Source organism: Lontra canadensis, unplaced genomic scaffold (assembly GCF_010015895.1).
Source record: "Lontra canadensis isolate GAN:19392208 unplaced genomic scaffold, GSC_riverotter_1.0 scaffold10, whole genome shotgun sequence".
NCBI lineage: Eukaryota > Metazoa > Chordata > Mammalia > Carnivora > Mustelidae > Lontra > Lontra canadensis.
This window is the reverse complement of record NW_022631004.1, coordinates 11,237,900-11,257,588: the sequence shown is the minus strand read 5'-3', so window position 1 is coordinate 11,257,588 and position 19,689 is coordinate 11,237,900. Positions and strand designations below refer to the sequence as shown.

Here is a 19,689-nt window from a genome sequence, read left to right as displayed (position 1 = left end):
AGCCTAAGATCAAGAGAAGTAAAATAACTTAGAAGGTTTCTTAGTGGCAGAGATAAGGCCAGAATTCTATGGATTTCTAGCCCCAAATACTTCCCACTTCATCCAGAGGCTCAAGGTAGTCTTTTCTCTCTTCTGTCAAACATTCTGAAGACATGGTGTGATTTCCAGGCACAAAATGAATAATCCACTTACCGGGGGAAATACCAAACACGACTGGTTACCTGTAAGTTACATACTACCTCAAACTTAGTGGTTTCAAACAACAGACACTTACTGCTTCACAATTTGTGTGGGTAGAAATTCAAGAGTCGGGCCTGGGTTGTCCTGGTTCAGGGGTTTCCATTTACTTGCCATCAGGCTGTCGGCGCAGCTGTAGGCATCTGAAGGCTTGAGTGGGCCTGGGGGATCCGCTTCCAATCTGGTATATTCCCCTGGCTGTTGGCAGGAGGCCTCACTTCCTTGCTATGAGGGCCTCTCCACTGGCTGCTTGGGTGGCACAGTGCTCAAGGAGGGGAGAATTAGGTTCAACTTCTTGAAACAGGAGGAGTGTCAAAGAATGTGCGGACAGATTTGAAAGCCACATCTATCTAGCGGACTCCTCGTCTTCTTCCTCCTCTATCTCCACCACCTCCTTCTATTCTTTTTCTTTTTTCCTAACAGAACCTTTGTTTGTCTGGTGTCCCTCTCTCCTCCCATGTGGCTCAGAGATAAATCCCAGTAAGTCTGAATCAGCTGGTAGCAGCCACATTTCTCTGAACAACGATTGGTTTTTAAGGGACATATGACCCAATTTGGCAAATATACACTAGGGAAGGCCTACTGGAGGCTTTATGAGAAAGATTTCCTGAATCTTAAAAAAAAACACACAGAGGAGATGTTATCTTCCATTATGGGACCTCTTCATGTCTTGATGGGACACCTGGGATTGCTGTAACCATCTTGCATCCATCAAGAGAGCTAATCTGAGGACAAAAGTAACATGCTCAGAGCATGGGTAGAGAGGAAAACTGGGGAGAACATAGGTCTTGATGATGTTGTCAGGTCCCTGCATTAACCAATCCTGGAGAATATTCTCAACCTCCGTATGTCTTGTTACATGAGATGATATGGTTTACTGTTTAAGCCATTTTGAATTGTGTTTTCTATTATTTTCAGTCAAATATAATGCTACCTGATATCCCGTAGAAGACTCAACTTCTCCTCCAGAATGTGGAGCTCATGCTTTCCTTGGCATAATCCCAGGCAAGTGCCACAAAGCATTTAGTAATCCAGGATTGACAATAAGCAACACACACTCACGAGGATTTTCCATCCTACAAGGACAAGAAAAGCTTCTCTCCATTCAGTTAGGACAATATCTCCCCCTGACACTCTCCAATTATTTTCCAATCATCTTTGGTAACTTAAAGTTTGGGTCAAGGGAAGGGTAAAAGCTTGACCTACTTGTATGCCTCTACACACTGTACCTATAACCGAAACTCTCCTCTCCTTTCCCCTCTAAGTAGTTAATCTTAGTTCCTTTTTAAGGCTTTCAAGTCACATCTTGTTCAAGAAATCTGAGGGCACTGCAGTTCAATTCACTTTGATCTGTAATTCATCTTGAGTCATAGTAACACATTTGCTAACCACCTGGAGAAAACTCTTGGCGTATGTATTCCATATTGCTTTTTCTCTTGTTTGTTTCTTGTCTTCTCTAGAACATTCTAAACTTCCCCAAGTTCAGAGACTCTATTTCATTCTTTAGAGATTCATATGGTGCCTACCTGCCTATGGTGGATGTTTATAACTTATGTTTATAAAAATATGGAGATAGAAGGAAGAGAGGAAGAAGAAAACCTAGGAATGTGTGTCATCTTGATTTGGCCTTAGAATTTACCAAGTAATGGTCTGGGAGCCCTGTGATTTGAATGGCTTAGGATTCCTAACATGATCATGTTATCTTCTCCATCATTCCTGCACCTGAAAATCAGACAAGGAGGATGGGGAAGTTGACCCAGGTAGCAGATGTAGATTTCTTAGCCTTCAGACTGAGCCCATGCTCTACAGTTTTCTGCAGCTCTTAGTATTCTTAACCATGTCCTGCTTCACGTGAATGTGTTTTCAGCCTGGCCCCTCTAAGTACCTATGTTTCCAATTACTGCTTCTCAGGGTACAAAATAACAGTAAAAGCAGCTGGCTCCACTGTCATTTTTGTGAAGGAACTTTAAAGCAGGTTCCAAATGGACCTGTTGAGTTCCCATAATAGAACACCAGGTAATTTCCAGGGCAGTAGCGTCTGCTGGCACTCCCTCCAGCCCTAGAGGGGTGCCGTTTATCCTCTAGCCCCCTGCCAAATGCTGCACTGTTCCCTAGAATAATGTAAATTCACCTTCAAGCTTGTAGCCAGAGCTGGAAATTCCGTGTTTGCAGTCAATTTATTTTAAATGGCCTAAAAAGGGACACGTCTCAGTAGAAGTGTGCTTTGTGAATCAGGGGACTCCTTCCTCGAAGTTTTCCTTTGTGACCTAGATTTTCAACTTAAACCATCAGATACACAGGATGTAGGAAGATGCTTACTATTCAATCGCATGTCTCAGAATTGTTTCCTTACTGAAAAGATGGATGGAAAATTATTCAATTAAAACATAAGATCACAGTTCTTTTTGGACAACTGTTGATAGTGATGCATCTGAAAACCCAAAATCTCAATGCAACCAGATGTTTTCTTTGTTCTTTCATTTTTCTAGTCTTTTCCTAGTCTTCTTAGTCATTTTCTAGTCTTTATCTGCTCTCCCTCCCCCTTTTTTACTTAGTACTTTATTTCAAGTCCTTCAAAAAATACTTTCTTTGCTCCTTTGTTTCATCAGTGGCAATACTTACTACCAGTGAGCCCAGCATTGAAGAGATGTCTGGACAAGTGACACAACCCTTGTTTTAGTTTTCTACCTCAGGGAGGCACATGATCTCCCCTTAGAAACACATACACATCTCCTTAACAGCACATACATTTTCTGGGGTGCCTGGGTGGCTCAGTGGATTAAACATTCAACTCTTTATTTTGGCTCAGGTTATGATCTCAGCCTTGTGGGATCACACCCCATGTCGCAGGCCCCCCATGCCCATTCAGCGGGGAGTCTGCTTGGGATTCTCTCTCTCTCAAATAAATAAATAAATAAATGGTGTTTTAAAAAACATATACATCTTCTGATGTTTCTTCAGAATATTGTGTTAGGACAATTGCTTTCCTTATCTTTTTTCATGAAGCCTTAAATTCTCCCAAATGGCTTCCATAGTTAGTGAGCCTTAGGGCCTCACTGTCTCTCATAGCTGGCCCTGTTTATTTATGATATTAGTTCTGGCTGGGCATGTCCTTTAGCTCACAGCTAAGAACAGACTATTTTTGCCCTGCAACTTTGGTTTAATTCACGTACAAACAGAAACACAGACTAAACGGTAAACAGGCTCAGCTGCAGGGTTGAGAGGACATTCCCTGTGGCCAGCTCCCTCATCCCGAGGAATGGGATCACATCACTGCTAATGTTTCCTGCTGCCTCGTCATGAACCTGACTGGCCCTCCTCTCTGGCTAAAAAAAAATTACCTTTCTTTTGAAGAGTGTGAGTGTAAACCCAGAAATATCTGAACTCTACCTCTGAATTCAAAAAACAGCCATCATTTTCAAAAGTAATGATTTTTGCTTCCTATCTCTTCGCAGAGACAGATTTTAGTGTGTTTTGGACTCATCTGAGGGTCCTTGGTACAATGCAGACTCCTGGGCCCCATGTGAGGCAACTGAAACAGACTGTTTGGGGAAGTGATTCTTAGGAACCTGTAACCTCAACAACCACCCCCAGGTAATCACCATGAAGGGACTCTAATAGACTAGTCTGTGAAACATTGTTTTAGAAACTATATTTTCTCTGGTTCTAATGATAAGAAAAACATGCTTTATTTGTTTGTTTGTTTAAAAGATTTTATTTATTTATTTGAAAGAGAGAGAGAGAGAACACGAGCGGGGAGGCAGGAAGGGGCAGAGAGAGAGAGAGAAGCAGATTTCCCCCCTGAACAGGGAGCCTGATGAGGGGCTCAATTCCAGGACCCTGGAATCATGACCTGAGCCGAAGGCAGCTGCTCAACTGACTGAGCCACTCGGGTGCTCCAAAACATGCTTATTTCAATAACTGTTAATTTCATTCATCCAATAGGCTGTGTGCTAGCCCTGTGCTCTGTGTTGGCTGCCATTTTCACATAAGTACAAAATACTTAAACTTTAATTTCTATACAAGCATTAAAACTTCAGTAAAAGGATTCCTGCGGGCATATATACATTCTTATATTTCTGTCTTAACTTATTGCAGTAAGGTAGAAACTCTCATCTTGGAAAATGTTAGAAGCCAGTTGTCTCTGTACAACATCTGCACACACTAGCAAGGTAAGGGAGGTGACTGACAAAGCACCATGAGCAGTGCCAGATGAACAGGAAAGGCTGGTGAGCTCATGTATTATTCGCATCAGCAGCAGCAGCCTTATAATGACTTGTTCATACTTTTAATATTCTTTACATCATTTCTGGTACAGGTTTTTAACAACTCAATGATCCATTCTAAATTCTTTCATCGTATCACTGTTGACTCTACATTCCATAACTGATGTTGAAATGAGGACTTTACAAATGTTGGTGACAGCTTTGGTCAAATAAATTTTAAAATGTTCAACGTAGGGACACCCGGGTGTCTTCAGTTGGTTAAGCAACTGCCTTCAGCTCAGGTCATGATCCTGGAGTCCCTGGATCGAGCCCCACATCCGGCTCCCTGCTAGGCAGGGAGTCTGCTTCCCCCTCTGACCCTCCTCACTCTGACCCTCCCCTCTCTTGTGCTCTCTCTCTCTCTCTCATTCTTTCTCTCTCAAATAAATACATAAAATCTTTTACAAAATGTTCAATTAAGTTGGAAACTTTTCCGTGGAAATCGGTTACATCTAACTTGGATTTCTCTAATATTTTCAGGAGATAGGACCATTTATATCTCTTTAACACTTATATTTTATCGCCTTAAACACAATGTGTGTTAGTCCAGGTCCTCTGAGAAGCAGATACTAAGAGAGTATCAAACAGGCAAGGATTTTTTGGGGGAGTGGGTGTGGGGTTTGGGGTGGGGAAATGCTTGAATGAGAGAAAACGGGGAGAAAACCCAAGAGGCTGGGACAGCTGTCAGCAGCCAGTGCAAGTCTGACCCCGGCGAAGGCGAGTCAGGGAAGGTCAGTTGGAAGGGGCAGCCTCACAGTCTGCGGGAGGAGTGGCATGGGACACTGGGAGTCCCCGAGTCAGCTGTCAGAGGGGTCCCGTCTTCCCCAGGACTGGTCTGCTTTAGTCAGTCGTGGGCGGGGAGTGGCCATGGAGACGCGCACTCCAGAGAAAAGCAGTGATGGGCGTCCAGAGAGGAGCAGCCGGCCAGGAGTTCAAGGTCCCCCGGCACATTCTCCAGGCCGCCACTCGCTGCCTCCCACAAGCCTCAGGAGGGGGCAGCCAATTTGTTAAGGTGTGAAAAGTCCTATCAGAAGGATTTTCATCGATCACAGAGACGTTTCAGAACCCACAGTCTGAGTTGCCAGACTCACTAATTCTCAGGCTGCAGAGCGGAGGGCCTGACCCACGGAGTCAGGATCCAGTTTCCCGAAGATGCTGGGCGGAAGCCCTGCTCCCAGGAGGGGAGGACGGAGTGGTTTCCTCCCAGCACCTGGAATAGACTCGCTTCAGGTGCATGACTCTGCTTGCAAAGAATACTCTTTGTAGACAGTTTCATGGAGTCTCTGAAAACCATTTGGGAGAGGGGTTTCTCAGGGACATATTCCAGAAAGTTCCCAGAGGGGAATCTCTTGTGCGAGGGATCTCACGGAAACAAGTAGAGAAGTTCCAGGAACGGATCCTGGCTGAGTCCAATGCTGCTCACACCCTGTCCTTTTCATCTTCTTTCTCATAGTTTTCTCTTGCTCCAATCGAAGGAAATTTATTCCTCCACAAAACACATTGCCACCGTCTGTGGTATCATGCTAGTGTTGTATGGTGCTGGAGGATAGCTATGCTTGCGCTGAGCACAGCATAACCTGTGGAGTTGTGGAATCACTATGTCATACACCTGAAACCAATGTAACAGCCTATGTCGTCTGTACTTCAACAATAACAACAAAGAAAACAGTGTGACAGAACCACTTCCTTTCTTCTGTGGAAACATGAAGAGAACCAAGCCTATCTGTTCACCTTGACCACTGTCCTGCCCCTTATCGACCGACTCAGGGATCTGGGTCAGTTTTAACCTCATCGATATTCTGAGCTCTGGTTCCAGTAGAGGCTGTGTGCACACAGGGCACTCAATGTATCCTTTTGAATACACACTTAAAGCCACATCTGTAAACACATATAATATACACATGCGTGTAAAATGCTGCCTGAGTGAAAAGACAGAACTCTTCTTTTCCTGGCCAACCAAGGACCACCATGCAGTTCCTGGCTCATTTTCAGCCCTGACCTATTGACTCCTCTGTCATGTCGCCTGGGGCAACTCTTAGACCTCAGAACATCACTCCTGCTCCCCTCACTCCTCCCTCCACCCTTCCAGATTGGAACAGACTGGAGACATGGGGGCCAGGGAGGGGGTGGGGAACATTTCCATATTAACAAATGGAAAACATCTGGGACAACTCCTATTTGTGCCTAACAGGAATGGGATGGCAGAAGAAGTGCAGTTGAAGAGTACACACCCTGGATTGCCCCAACTTCTCCACTCAGCTGGGTGCTGAGGAGTTACTCCCCTGGAAGAAATTAAGGCAGAGGGCCAGCCAGCCAGAACTATAACCAAGGCTTTCAAGTCTTCAAATTGGACGTAGTTTTGTAATGAATTTTCTTTTCTTTTCTTTCTTTCTTTCTTTCTTTCTTTCTTTCTTTCTTTTTCTTTCTTTCTCTTTTTTCTTAAAGATTTTATTTATTTATTTGACAGAGATCACAAGTAGGCAGAGAGGCAGGCAGAGAGAGAGGAGGAAGCAGGCTCCCTGCTCAGCAGAGAGCCTGATGCAGGGCTCGATCCCAGGACCCTGGGATCATGACCTGAGCCGAAGGCAGTGGCTTTAACCCACTGAGCCACCCAGGAACCCCTGAACTTTATTTCTTGAAAAAAAATTGCCTTACCAAATTAGAATATTAAAATCTTAAGAAGTTTTTTGAAGATTTTATTTATTTATTTGAGAGAGAGAGAGAAATAGTGACAGAGATAGTGGGAGAGAGCAGAGGCTGGGAGGAGAGGGAGAAGCAGGCTCCCTGCTAAGCAGGTACTTGATCCCTGTGTCTAGGGATCATGACCTGAGCTGAAGGCAGACGCTTAACTGACTGAGCCACCCAGGTGACCCTGAATATTTAAAATTTTTTGTTTGATTGTTTAAGGACAGGTTTGTTTTTTGTTTGTTTGTTTGTTTTACCATTATCTTGAAAGCAACATTTAATTCTGTGTGAGAATAGGACCAAAACCATTCTCTCTTTCACGGCATATCATTCCCCGTCTTTTTGTTTTTTGTTTTTTTTTTAAGTTTTTATTTAAATTCCAGTTAGTTGACATAAAGTGTAATATTCATTTCAGGTGTACAATATAGTGATTCAACACTTCCATACATCACCCAGTGCTCATCACAAGTACCCTCCTCAATGTCCATCACATATTTCACCCATCCCTCCACACACCTCCCCTCTGGTAACCATCAGTTTTTTCTCTATAGTTAAGAGTCTGTTTCTTGGTTTGCCTCTCTCTCTCTCTTTTTTCCTTTTGCTTGTTTGTTTTCTTTCTTAAATTCCACATGAAAGTGAAATCATATGGTATTTGTCTTTCTCTAACTTATTTTGCTTACCATAATACTCTCTAGCTCCATTCATGTCATCGTTAAGGGGCAAGATTTCATTCTTTTTGATGGTGGAGTAATATTCTAGTGTGTGTATATATGAATTCATACATACACACCACATCTTCTTTCTCCATTCATCACTTGACGGACACTTTAGCTATTTCCATAATTTGGTCATACTGTTTTCCAGAGTGTCCATACCAGTTTGCCTTTCCCACCAACAGTGTAAGAGGGTTTCCCTTTCTCCACATCTTCCTCAACACCTGTTGCTTCTTGTGTGAGGTGATATCTCATTGTAATTTTGATTTTCATTTCCCTGATGATTAGTGATGTTGAGGATCTCTTCATGTGTCTGTTGACCCTCTGTGTGTCTTCTTTGGAAAAATGTCTATTCATGTCTTTTGCCCATTTTTAATTGGATTGTTTGGTTTTTTGGATGTTGAGTTTTATAAGTTCTTTATAGATTTTGGATACTAACCCTTTATTAGATATGTCTTTTGCAAACATCTCCCATTCCATTGGTTGTCTTTTAGTTTTCTTGATTGTTCCCTCTGCTATGGAGAAACTTTTTATTTTGATGAAGTCCCACTAGTTTATTTTTGCTTCTGTTTCCCTTGCCTCATGAGACATATCTAGTAAGAAGTTGTTATGGCTGATATCAAAGAAGTTGCTACCTGTGTTCTTGTCTAGGATTTTGATGGTTTCCTATCTCACATTTAGGTCTTTTATCCATTTTGAATTTATTTTTGTGTGTGCTGTAAGAAAGTGGTCTAGTTTCATTCTTTTGCATGTTGCTGACTAGTTTTCCCAACACCATTTGTTGAAGAGACCATCTTTTCCCCATTAGATATTCTTTCCAATCTTTGTCAAAGATTGACCATATAGTTGTGGGTTCATTTCTCAGTTTTCTATTCTGTATTATTGATCTATGTGTCTATTTTTGTGCCTTTACCATACTGTTTTGATTACTATAGCTTGTAATATAACTTAAGTCTGGAATTGTGATGCCTCCAGTTTTGCTTTTCTTTTTCAAAATTGCTTTGGCTAGTTAGGATCTTTTGTGGTTCCATACAAATTTTAGGATTGTTTGTCCTAGTTCTGTGAAAAATGTTTATTGGTGTTTTGTTAGGGATTACATTAAATGTGTAGATTGTTTGGGATAGTATTGACATTTTAACAATATTTGTTCTTCCAATCCGTGAACATGGAGTATCTTTCACTTTTTTGTGTTATCTTCAATTTCTTTCATTAGTGGCTTCATTTGTTGTTCTTTTTCTAGCTCCTTCAGATGTAAGGTTAGGTTGTTTATCTGAGATTTTTCCTTGCTTCTTGAAGTAGGCCTGTGCTGCTATTTACTTCTTTCTTAAGACTGCTTTTGCTGTATCATAAAGGTTTTGGATCATTGTGTTTTGGACCATTTTCATTTGTTTCCATGTATTTTTAAAATTTCTTCTTTTATTTCCTAATTGACCCATTCATTTTTTTAGTAGCATGTTATTTAACCTCCATGTATTTGTGTTCTTTCCAGATTTTTCTTGTGGTTGACTTATGGTTTCATAGTTTTGTGGTCATAAAAGGTGCATGGTATGACTTCAATCTTCTTGTATTTGTTGAGGACTGTTTTGTGGTCTAACATGTGATCTATTCTGGAGAATGTTCTGTGTGCACTTGAAAAGAATCTGTATTCTGCTGTTTTAGGATGGGAAGTTCCGAATGTATCTGTTAAGTCCATCTTGTCCGGTGTGTCACTGAAAGCCATTATTCCCTTGCTGATTTTTTGTTTAAATGATATTCCCACTGATGTAAGTACTCACTGTCTTTTGCAAAGGGTAAGGATCAGTATTTTTTTAAGCTTATTTATTTATTTTTTTAGCAATCTCTACACCCAATGTGGGGCTCAAACTCATGATCCCAAGATCAATCCAACTGAGCCTGCCAGGTACCTCAAAGATCAGTATTTTAAAGAGTAGAGATTTCACAAATGGATAAAGAAGATGAGAAGATGTAGTATATGTACAATGGGATATTACTTAGCCATAATAATGAATGAGATCTTGCGATTTGCAACAACATGGATGGAGCTAGAGGCTGTTATGCTAAGTGAAATACATTAGACAGAGAAAAATGAATACCATATGATTTTGCTTATATTTTGGAATTTAAAAAACGAAACAAATGAATGAACAAACAAAAGCAGAAACAGACCCATAGATACAGAAAACAGACTGATAGTTGTTGGGGGAGAGGGGTGGGTAAAATGGGTGAAGGGAAGTGGGAAGTACAGACTTCCAATTATGGAATGAATACTTCATGGGAATGAAAGTCACAGCATAAGAAATATAGTCAATGATATTGTAAGAACCTGGTATGGGGACAGATGGTAGCTACACTTGTGGTGAGGATAGCATAATGTACAGAGCTGTCAAATCACTATGCTGTACCTGAAAGTAATATAATATTATGTGTCAAATACACTTCAATAAAAAAAAATTTAAAAAATAAAAATAAACAAAACAGAGCAGAGATTTCATAACACTTAATGCATCTGTAAAGTAGTGTTGAAACTCTCAAATATGGCATAAGAAACAAATTTCCGTCCTCCTTCAACGTTTCGCATTCATGGGGATTGTGTGTTTGTGGGTGGGAGTGAAGAGGGAAGGGCAGGGCAGTGGTGAGAGAGAGTTGAAGGGCCAGGAGGACTGAGGCTACAAATACACAATGCAAGAAACCAGAGGTCAAAGCCAATTCTGGGAGAGCTGCAGAATTCCAAGTTGAGGGGCAGACCTCGGAATGCTTGGAGTTTCTGTGCAGACATGCTTCTTTCCTCCTTTCTGTCCCTCCCATCTATCCTGGCCAACAATGAGATCCTTCAAACCATTTACAGTTAGGAAAGCTCAAGAAATTCCACCAGTTTCTGGTTTGGGCCAGGTTAGAAATAACAGAAAATAAAGAAAAAGAAGAGTCTTATAAGACGCAGAGCTTTCAAGCTGTTAACTAAAATCAAGAAATGTGGAACAACACTTAGATCTCACACAGAGCTTTCCATCTTCAAAGGACGCAGTAAACAAGGACTAATTAAGTTTCACTGCAAGTCTGTGAAGAAGATATGTAAATATTATTATCTTTATCTTACGGCTGGAGGATCTGAGAATGGGGCAAATTCACCAGCCCACTGAGGCCCAAAAGGAGATTGGGAAAATGGCCTCCATGGGTTTTGCTGAATGTGGTTGGTCTGGCCTTGCTCCCAGCTTTTTCCTCTGTCACTTGGACATTACAGTTAGCTTGACACTCTTAGGAATTCACAGTTTACCAGCACTGGCAGGCTCTGAAGTGTATCTGCTCACCATATGGGAGGCAGAAACATATATGCAGCAGCTGAGGGGAGAAGCTCAGGACAAGAAGGGCGTTGGTTAGAATCCCCCCTTTCCCCTCTGCTCTGTGACCTTGACTGACTCAGTTTCCTTATCAGTTACATGGTGAACCTTCCAACTTCCTTGCCACTAAAACCAGGGACTGCCCTTCCATGTTCTAGCTTTCCAGGACCCCCTCTCTTCCATCCCCTGTTTTTGCTCACCCAGAGCCCATTAACTGGAAGAGAGATGACAAAGATTTGAGACTGGTTCCCGGACCAGGTTATGCATCAGAGGTCGTTAGGGAATTTGGGAAACACACCAACGCATGGGCCCCCTCCCTGGCGGTTCTGATCCACTAGGGCCCTAAAGCTGTTTGTTTGTTTTTAATTTTTTTTAAAGTAGGCTCCACACCCAATGTGGGGCTTGAACTCACTACTTGAGATCAAGACTTGCATGCTCTACTGACTGAGCCAGCCAGGACCCCCTGTTTGTTTGTTTTTTAACATCGAGGTAATTCTGATGAAGCCTAGAAGATTAGAGCAGCCACCAAGTACCCTCAGCTCCAGGGCTTAGGGACGACTAGGAGGGTTTTTGGCCCTGTGCTGCCCTTGGCCTCCTCACTCTTTCAGACACTCCTCTTGCCATTCTAGCCTGGTGCTAGTTGGGGTCTGGTTTTCTTCTGAAATATAAATGGCCACATCGAAGTGAGTCTGGTCATCTCTGAAACCTGAAGAATTTCCACCACAGCATTCAGTGCACTACTTTACAGATAAAATAAGCATTTGTGTGCTGGTCTGGGAACCCATCACCACTCATAACATCTCTATGGCTTATGGATTCTCTGTTTCAGACATCTGATTTATAAATGATGCTTTGGAAGAGAAATCCATTCACCATGGCAGGAACCCTCAAAAGTACAAAGCGTGTTTAGTGCAACTTTGAGGTTGTCAGTTGGGGTTCTGACACCTTATTTTATTAAAATTAACTTGTTTGGCTAGCCCTTAGACAATTGTATTTCTTTACTGATAGCGAGTTAGGCAAAAATCTCAGGCGAGTTCAATAACCCTATAGCGAAGCCCATTTATTTGCTAGCTACTTAGAAAGATGAACAGGAAGTAGTCTTCCACAAAAGGAACTCTCCCTCTCCCAGCTCCAATTCCATTCATAATGACCACTGAAAATCTTCCCTTTGCTTTCATTCTCTCCCTATCTTAGTCACAAAGAATCTCTTGCCTTCCCACTGCTTTTTTATTGTCATCCTTGCTGCTTTTATGGTACATTCCATTTGAATCCCTCTAAATTAGAGGTCAGGCTTTCCAAATCAATGTGCCCCATTTCTAGTCCTTATTCTTTTCTAGAATATTAGAGAGTCAGGAGAAGCAGAGTGATGTTAACAATCTTGAGGAAAAGGGGAAAGTGTAAAAAGCAGAAAGGGTTGCTTTTGCAAGGAGCCTCCTGTCCTGTGCAAAAAGACTTGTATGCCCTTGAAATTTAACCCTGACTTCTTTATTTGTTCATACTATTGTGTTTTTTTTCATTTAGCAAATATTTTTTGAGCTTGTGTCAAATGCTAGACACTATGACAAGCATTGACGAAACAAGAATGAATGAGACAGTGCTTGTCCTCAGAGTGCTCCCAGCCTAGAGGAGGACAGAGAAAAACCACAACCTAAAACATGACCTTATAAACAGGCTGAACAAAGTGTCTATGCATTGGGAACACAGAGGAGGGAACAGTCAGGGAAAGAGAATATGCATATGTTTAACTATTTTTTTTAAACTTTCATGTTTTCAAAATGATTTTCATTAGCACATTGAAATTTCAGAAAAGCAATTTTAGTAATTCCATTGAAAGTTCTATTTTAGTAATAATTATTAAGTGATTATGTAATTAAATTATTAATAATATGCTATAACTCTCCATCTTTTGTGAAATGCTTTGCTGCTTTTTGTTGGCTATTCCTTTAGCTCTCCTCAGAGGCTAGTAATATCATTGGTCTCTTATAGATAACAAAACAGGCATGAAAAGTTTTGTAGACTTTTCTAAATTTATAAAACAAGTCTTATATAAGAATCAAGTGAGAAGCAGTTCATAACATATTCCATTTAAATATACAGAAACTGTCTAGTAACAGTAAATTAAGACATAGAAAGTTGGGTTTTTGTTTTATGACTACCATAATCTTACAGAAGAAAATCTTTAAACCTTCTTAACCCTTATTTTTGTGATTTGAGACCTGAGGTTAATAATATCTGTCTTTGATCCTCTCTTCACAGACCTTGAAAAGATAAATAATAGAGCATCAGTGTAATGGTCGGCATGCAGAAACAAACCACAAAATAAATGCAGGACACTTCATGATACCTAGCAGTGTAATGCTACATCTAGGCCAGCGCGTCAACAGAATACCATGGCTGCTTTAAGAGAAAATAGAGGAAGATATGGCTTTAAATGTAAGTAACAAGAGGTGGGAAATTATTTTGAGTTAATTTTATTTTAAAAGAACAGCTAAGGGCGCCTGGGTAGCTCAGTTGGCTAAGCACCTGACTGTTGATTTTGATTCAAGTCATGGTCTGAAGCTTGTGGGATTGAGTCCCATGTGGGGCTCCATGCTCAGCATGGAGTCTGCTTGCCCCTCTCCCTTCCCCTGCTTATGCTCTCTCTCTTTCTCTCTGAAATAGACAAATAAATAAGTAAAATCTTTAAAAGAACAGCTGATTCTAACTATTAAAAAGAGGAGAAATTAAAAAATTAAACATAGAATCATCCTATGATCTAGCAATTCCACATATGAGGAGGTACCCAAAAGGAGTGAAAGAAAGGACTCAGACAATATTTGTACACTAACATTCATGGCATCACTACCCACAACAGCCAAAAGATGTGTCCATCAGTGGATGAATGGAGGTACAAAATGCACATACACACGATGGAATATTAGTTGGCATTAAAAACAGGGAATTTCTGACACTTGCTACAACATGGATGAATCTTGGAGACACTATGCTAAGTGAAACAAACCAGTCACAACAGGACAAATAGTGTATGATTCCACTAATATGAAGTACCTAGAGTAGTAAAATTCATGGGCATAAAGGTGGTACAGTGCCTGCGGAGGGTTCGGAGAGGGAGAGTTAGTGTCTAACAGATTACTGAATTTCAGTCAGGGACGGTAAGAAAGCACTGAAGATGTTTGAGGAACAATGTGAACATGCTTAATGCCATAGCACTGCACACTTGAAAAGGTTGAAAGAGTAAATTTTATGTTCTGTATATTTTACCACAATAAAACCTACAACTACACCTCCCCCCACCACAAAAAAAAAGAAAGAAAAAAAGGAGGGAAAAAAAAAAAAAAGCCTGCATTGAATTTGGAGCCCAGGGATCCAGATTGGGTTCTGGTTTAATTTTGATGAGTTTTATGCTCTTGGGTAAGATAAATAGCTTCTCCTCGGTTTTCATTCCTGTATATAGAGATAATAATACCTTCCAACACACTGTAAGGCTTAAATGTAAATATTTTATAAACTCCAGATTCTGTACAATGTAAAATATTGCATACTACCTCACCATAAGTTTTGGAAGTGAGCAATTTTAGAGGGAGAGAAACTGAGGCCCAAAGAAGTCTGTGGGGGCAGCAATGGAATCAGAACTCAGGGCACCTCTGTGCGTTACAGCACAGCCTGCTGCCTGACCTTGGCTGTTACTCTGGGTTCTTAGGAAAACAAAAGGAAGTAAAGCCATACCCCAGCAGGGTAATGGTGTCCACTCACTTGTGGTCCTTAGATACGTTCTCTGTTTGGCCGCACCAGGAATTTAATGATAGAAAGCTGAGGAGAAGAACAACTATTTAGCGGGAATAGTTGGAAATAACAGTCTTCTTGTTTACCTGGATTTTCTTTTATTCCATAAATTACATCGTTCATCCCTCCTAGTGGACCTACCTCAGTTCACTTAATTTTTCATCCTGAAGAATGTTCTCACTGTCTTGGATACTGAGGGAAAAAAGATTCCTTTGGGGAAGTATGGTAAGCCATCTCAGTGCTGAGGCTGGCAGGAGGGCAGGGATAAGTGTATCTCTTCTCACTCTGTGGCTAGAACAATCTCTTGTCAGGCAGTCAAGGGGCCGAGAGACTTAGGTGTAGCTCCACACCTGCACTGACCTTCTTTTCCCCAGGCAACCAAGCCCAGTCATGTTTAATGTTCCAACTCCAGGAGCAGCTTTTGATTTCTAAGGAGTGGGGATGGGAAGGGGGGTAAGGGGGATGTTTGGCACAGCTGAAAGATACCATTGTATGTGTGTGTCATGCGCTTCTACTCACTAACAGCTGCAATGGGGAACTGCTGAAAATCTTACAGATCAAATTCAAGATTTAAAATTTAAAAAATCTTAAAGATTAAAAACAGTTTCACAGATCAAGATGTAAGATTCAAGGTTCTAAGAAAAATGTTTTCAAACAGAGCCCAAGTCCATTTTGTGGGATCTCTGACTGGACCCACAGTAAGGATTTAACTCAGTTTTCCTTGTGTTGAGTTTGCACGGGTGAGGTCCCCAGCCTGTCTGCTCAGAGACCGTGGTGATAGAAAGCACAGCCAGGAGAGCCAGCCAAAACCGCTGGGAAGCTGGCCCTGCCACAAATGGAGCCGGAGGTTGGATTATTCCTCCTGGAATTTTCTCTTTCTGAAAGCCTGGAATGTAGTAGGAATAAGAAGTCCTGGAGAAGATACATCACCCAGAACCTACATTAACACTAAAAATGAATCATCATTTTCATCATCTTGGTGGCAAAGCTGTCATTGGAGTTACAAGCGAGTTATGAATAGTGGAAATATACTAGATGTTTAACAGTTGATACTACCAACCCCAAACTAGTCAACAACGACAATAGAGTGCTCCTTTTTGAAATATCAGCAGCCCTTGACGTTTATTTTTGCTCAGAGCATGTGTGGAGTGGGCACGTGGAGCTTGGGAGTTGAAACATGGCATTAAACTTTCATCCCTGTGGGCCTAATAAATGAAAGGGCAACCTGGACAATGCTATTCAGGGATATAACCCAAGAGTAAAGACTTTAAAAAGTACAGTTTCTCCTTCCTTTAGAATCTCTGATTCAGACATCTCACCTAAAAAAATTTGAACAAGAAATGTATCAAAAGTCTGTTTACATGGTTGGATAGACAGGGATGTGTTAAGTCAAGTTTGAAAATAGGTTTTATCATGGTAGTCAGCTAAAATACTAGCATCCTAAATCCTATTAATCCTTACCTAGTCTTGTTTCAACTTCCTTTTTACCTCATTAATTTTGTGAATTCCACTTTAAATCTGAAAATTGAGTTGGCAGCTGACATAGAATGTTCAACAACATAGAACCACATATTTTGTACTATGTGAAAATAAAAAATATGATTTATCAATTTTTGTGAGATGCAGTGAAGGCTATGATTAGAGGGTAATTTATGGCATTGAATGCATATATTTAGGAAAAGAAGAATAAAATTGATAATCTAAGCTTCCATTTTAGGCAACTAGAGACAAGAGAATTTAAGCTTAAAGCAAGCAAAAGAAAAATAATGAAAATTAGAGTGGGAATCAACAAAATAAAAAAAAAAAACAGGAAATCAATAGAGAACCCAAAAGATAGTTCTTTGAAAAGATCAATAAAACCGATAAAATTCCAGCAAGGCTAACCAAGAAGAAAACAGAAAAGACACAGATTAATAATACCAGCATGAAAGAAGGGTCAGCACTACTCATCCTATGGATCTTAAGATGATAATTAAGGAATATTATTAACAACTTTATGCTCACAAATTTGATCACTTAGAGGAAATGTGCTAATTCCTTGAAAGACATTAGCTACCAAAATCAACACAAGAAGAAATAGGTAATCTGAATGAGCCCACTTATTCATCAGGGTTCTCCAGAGAAACAGAACCAACAGGATGTATGTATATAGTTTAAGTACATATATAATATGTGTACATATATTATATCTATCTCTGTTTATATCTACATGTAAAGAGATTTATTATAATGCATTGGTTTACATGATTATGAAGACTGGTAAATATAAAATCTATAGAATGAGCCAGCAGGCTGGAGACCCAGGAGAGTTGAAGCTACCATTCCTGTCCTAAGCTTGTCTGCTGTAGAACCAGGAAGAGCCAGTGTTGCAGATGAGGCCTAAGGGCAGTCTGCCGGGGAATTTTTCTCCTCTGGAGCAGGCCATTCTTTTTGCTATATTTAGACCTTCAACTGATTGGATAAAGCCCACCCACATTATGGAAGACAATCTGCTTTATTCAAAGCCCACAGATTTCAGTGTTAATTTCATTCAGAAGCACCAGAATAATATTTGACGCAGTATATGAACACCCCATGGCCCACTTAAATTGACACAAAATTAGCCACCAGAGTCTATAATTGCTAAAGAAATTAAAATGTTAGCTAATAATCTTGAAAAAAAAGAAAATACCAGCCCCAGATAGTTTCACTAGTGAATTCTACTAAACATTTAAGGAAGAAATAATATTAATTCTCTACAATCATCCCAAAAAATAGAAATAAAGGGAACATTTCCCAAGTTATTCTATGAAGCCAGCATTATCCTAATACCAAACCAGTAAACATATCACAAGAGGAAAATTAGAGACCAATATCTCTTATGAACATAGTTTCAAAAAGCCTCAATAGAATATCAACAAATTATACCCAAATATAAGAATGGACCAAAAAAAAAAAAAATCTGAGGTAATAAACAGAGCAGTTTTATCCAGCAAGTTTGCAAAATATCAAGTTTCTTTTTTAAAGATTTATGTATTTATTTGAGAGAGAGAGAGCGAGCGAAAGACAGCAGGGGGAAGGACCAAAAAAGAGGGAGGGGGGAAAGAATCTCAAGCAGACTCCCCACTGAGTGCAGAGTCCCATGTGGGACTCCATCTCACAACCCTGAGATAATGACCTGATCTGAAACCAAGAGTGGGACGCTCAACTCACTGAGTCACCCAGGTGCCCCTGCAGGCTACCAAGTTATTACACAAAAGCCAATTGCTTTCCTACATGCCAGCAACAAAATTCAAAACAAATTTGGATGTAAAATTAAAAACACATTACCATTTACATTAGCACACCAAGAAGGAAACACTCAGATGTAAATATAACAACAAAATGTGTCTTCCATATGAAGAAAGCTGTAAAACTTCTGCAAGAAAAGTTAAAGATCTAAACAAATGAAGAGATAATCCATATTTATGGATAGAAAGACTCAATATTGTCAAGATGTCAGTTCTTGCCAACTTAATCTATAGACTTAATGCAGTCCAATCAAAATATCAACAGGTTATTTTGTGGATATTGACAAATTGATTGCAAAGTTTATATGGAGAGGCAACAGCCCCAGAATAACAAACACAATATTAAAAGAAGAACTGACCTATTATCCAATTTTAAGACCAAAGCTAAGGTAGTCAGGGAAGCATGGTAAAGGCAAAAGAAGGGACACATCAATCAATGGAACATAACAGAGAACCCAGAGATAGATACACACAGATGTAGTCAACTGCCAGAGCAAAGGAGTATAGGCAATTCAATGGAGAAGGATAGCCTTTTCAGTGAATGGTAATGAAAACCGGACTTTCCTATTGAAAAAAAATAAATCTAGGGGCATCTGGGTGGCTCAGTTGTCTAAGCATCTGCCTTTGGCTCAGGTCATGATCTCAGGGTCTTGGGATCAAGCCCTGAGTCAGGTTCCCCACTCAGCAGGGAGTTTGCTTATCCCTCCGCTTCTCACCCTGCTTGTGCTCTCGCTCTCTCTCCTTCTCCCTCCCTCTCTCAAATAAATAAATAAAATATCTTTAAAAAAATGAATCTAGATACAGAAGTTATACCTTCCACAAAATTTAATTCAAAATGGGTAATAGATATATGTGAGGGACAAAACAGTAAAACTTCTAGAGGATAACACAGGAGGAAATCTTGGTGAACTTGATTTTAACAATGTGCTTTTAGATACAGTACTGAAAGCCTGAAACATGAAAGAGAAAGCTGACATGTTAGACTTTGTTAAAATTAAAATCTTCTGCTCTCTGAAGGACACTGTAAAGAGAATGAAGACACAGGCTAGAGACCAGGAGAATAGATGTGTGTATATACATGGATTAACATACACACATATATTCCTTTGCTCTGTCAGCTGAGAGGACCTCACACAAACAACACCCAGTAGCCATGAACACACACAGCATCCAGATCTTGGTTTCTAATACCATTCTCCAATAAAAAGGACCAGGGGTCACTGGAAACATGACTAATCCCAGGATGTGGGCAGGAGATATATAAGATGATCCTGGAGGACCCTGTAGTTCCAGAAAGTAAGGAGGTGCTCAAAAACACACAAACACCAGTAATGGGTGTATACCAAGGTGAGTGGACACCAACTGAAAGAGCTTCCAACAGCCAAAGATGGAACAAGTTAAG

General features: G+C 40.4%; 1 protein-coding gene across 1 annotated transcript in view; it reads left to right on the top strand.

The window, feature by feature from the left end:
• Positions 1 to 5,400: 5,400 nt before the first annotated feature.
• LOC116866505 (serine/arginine repetitive matrix protein 3-like) overlaps positions 5,401 to 19,689 on the top strand; it is a 95,694-nt gene continuing 81,405 nt past the window's right edge. The window contains exon 1 of the mRNA XM_032855442.1: positions 5,401 to 5,514. Within this exon, the coding sequence (XP_032711333.1) occupies positions 5,401 to 5,514 (114 nt within the window). The remainder of the gene's footprint in view (positions 5,515 to 19,689) is intronic.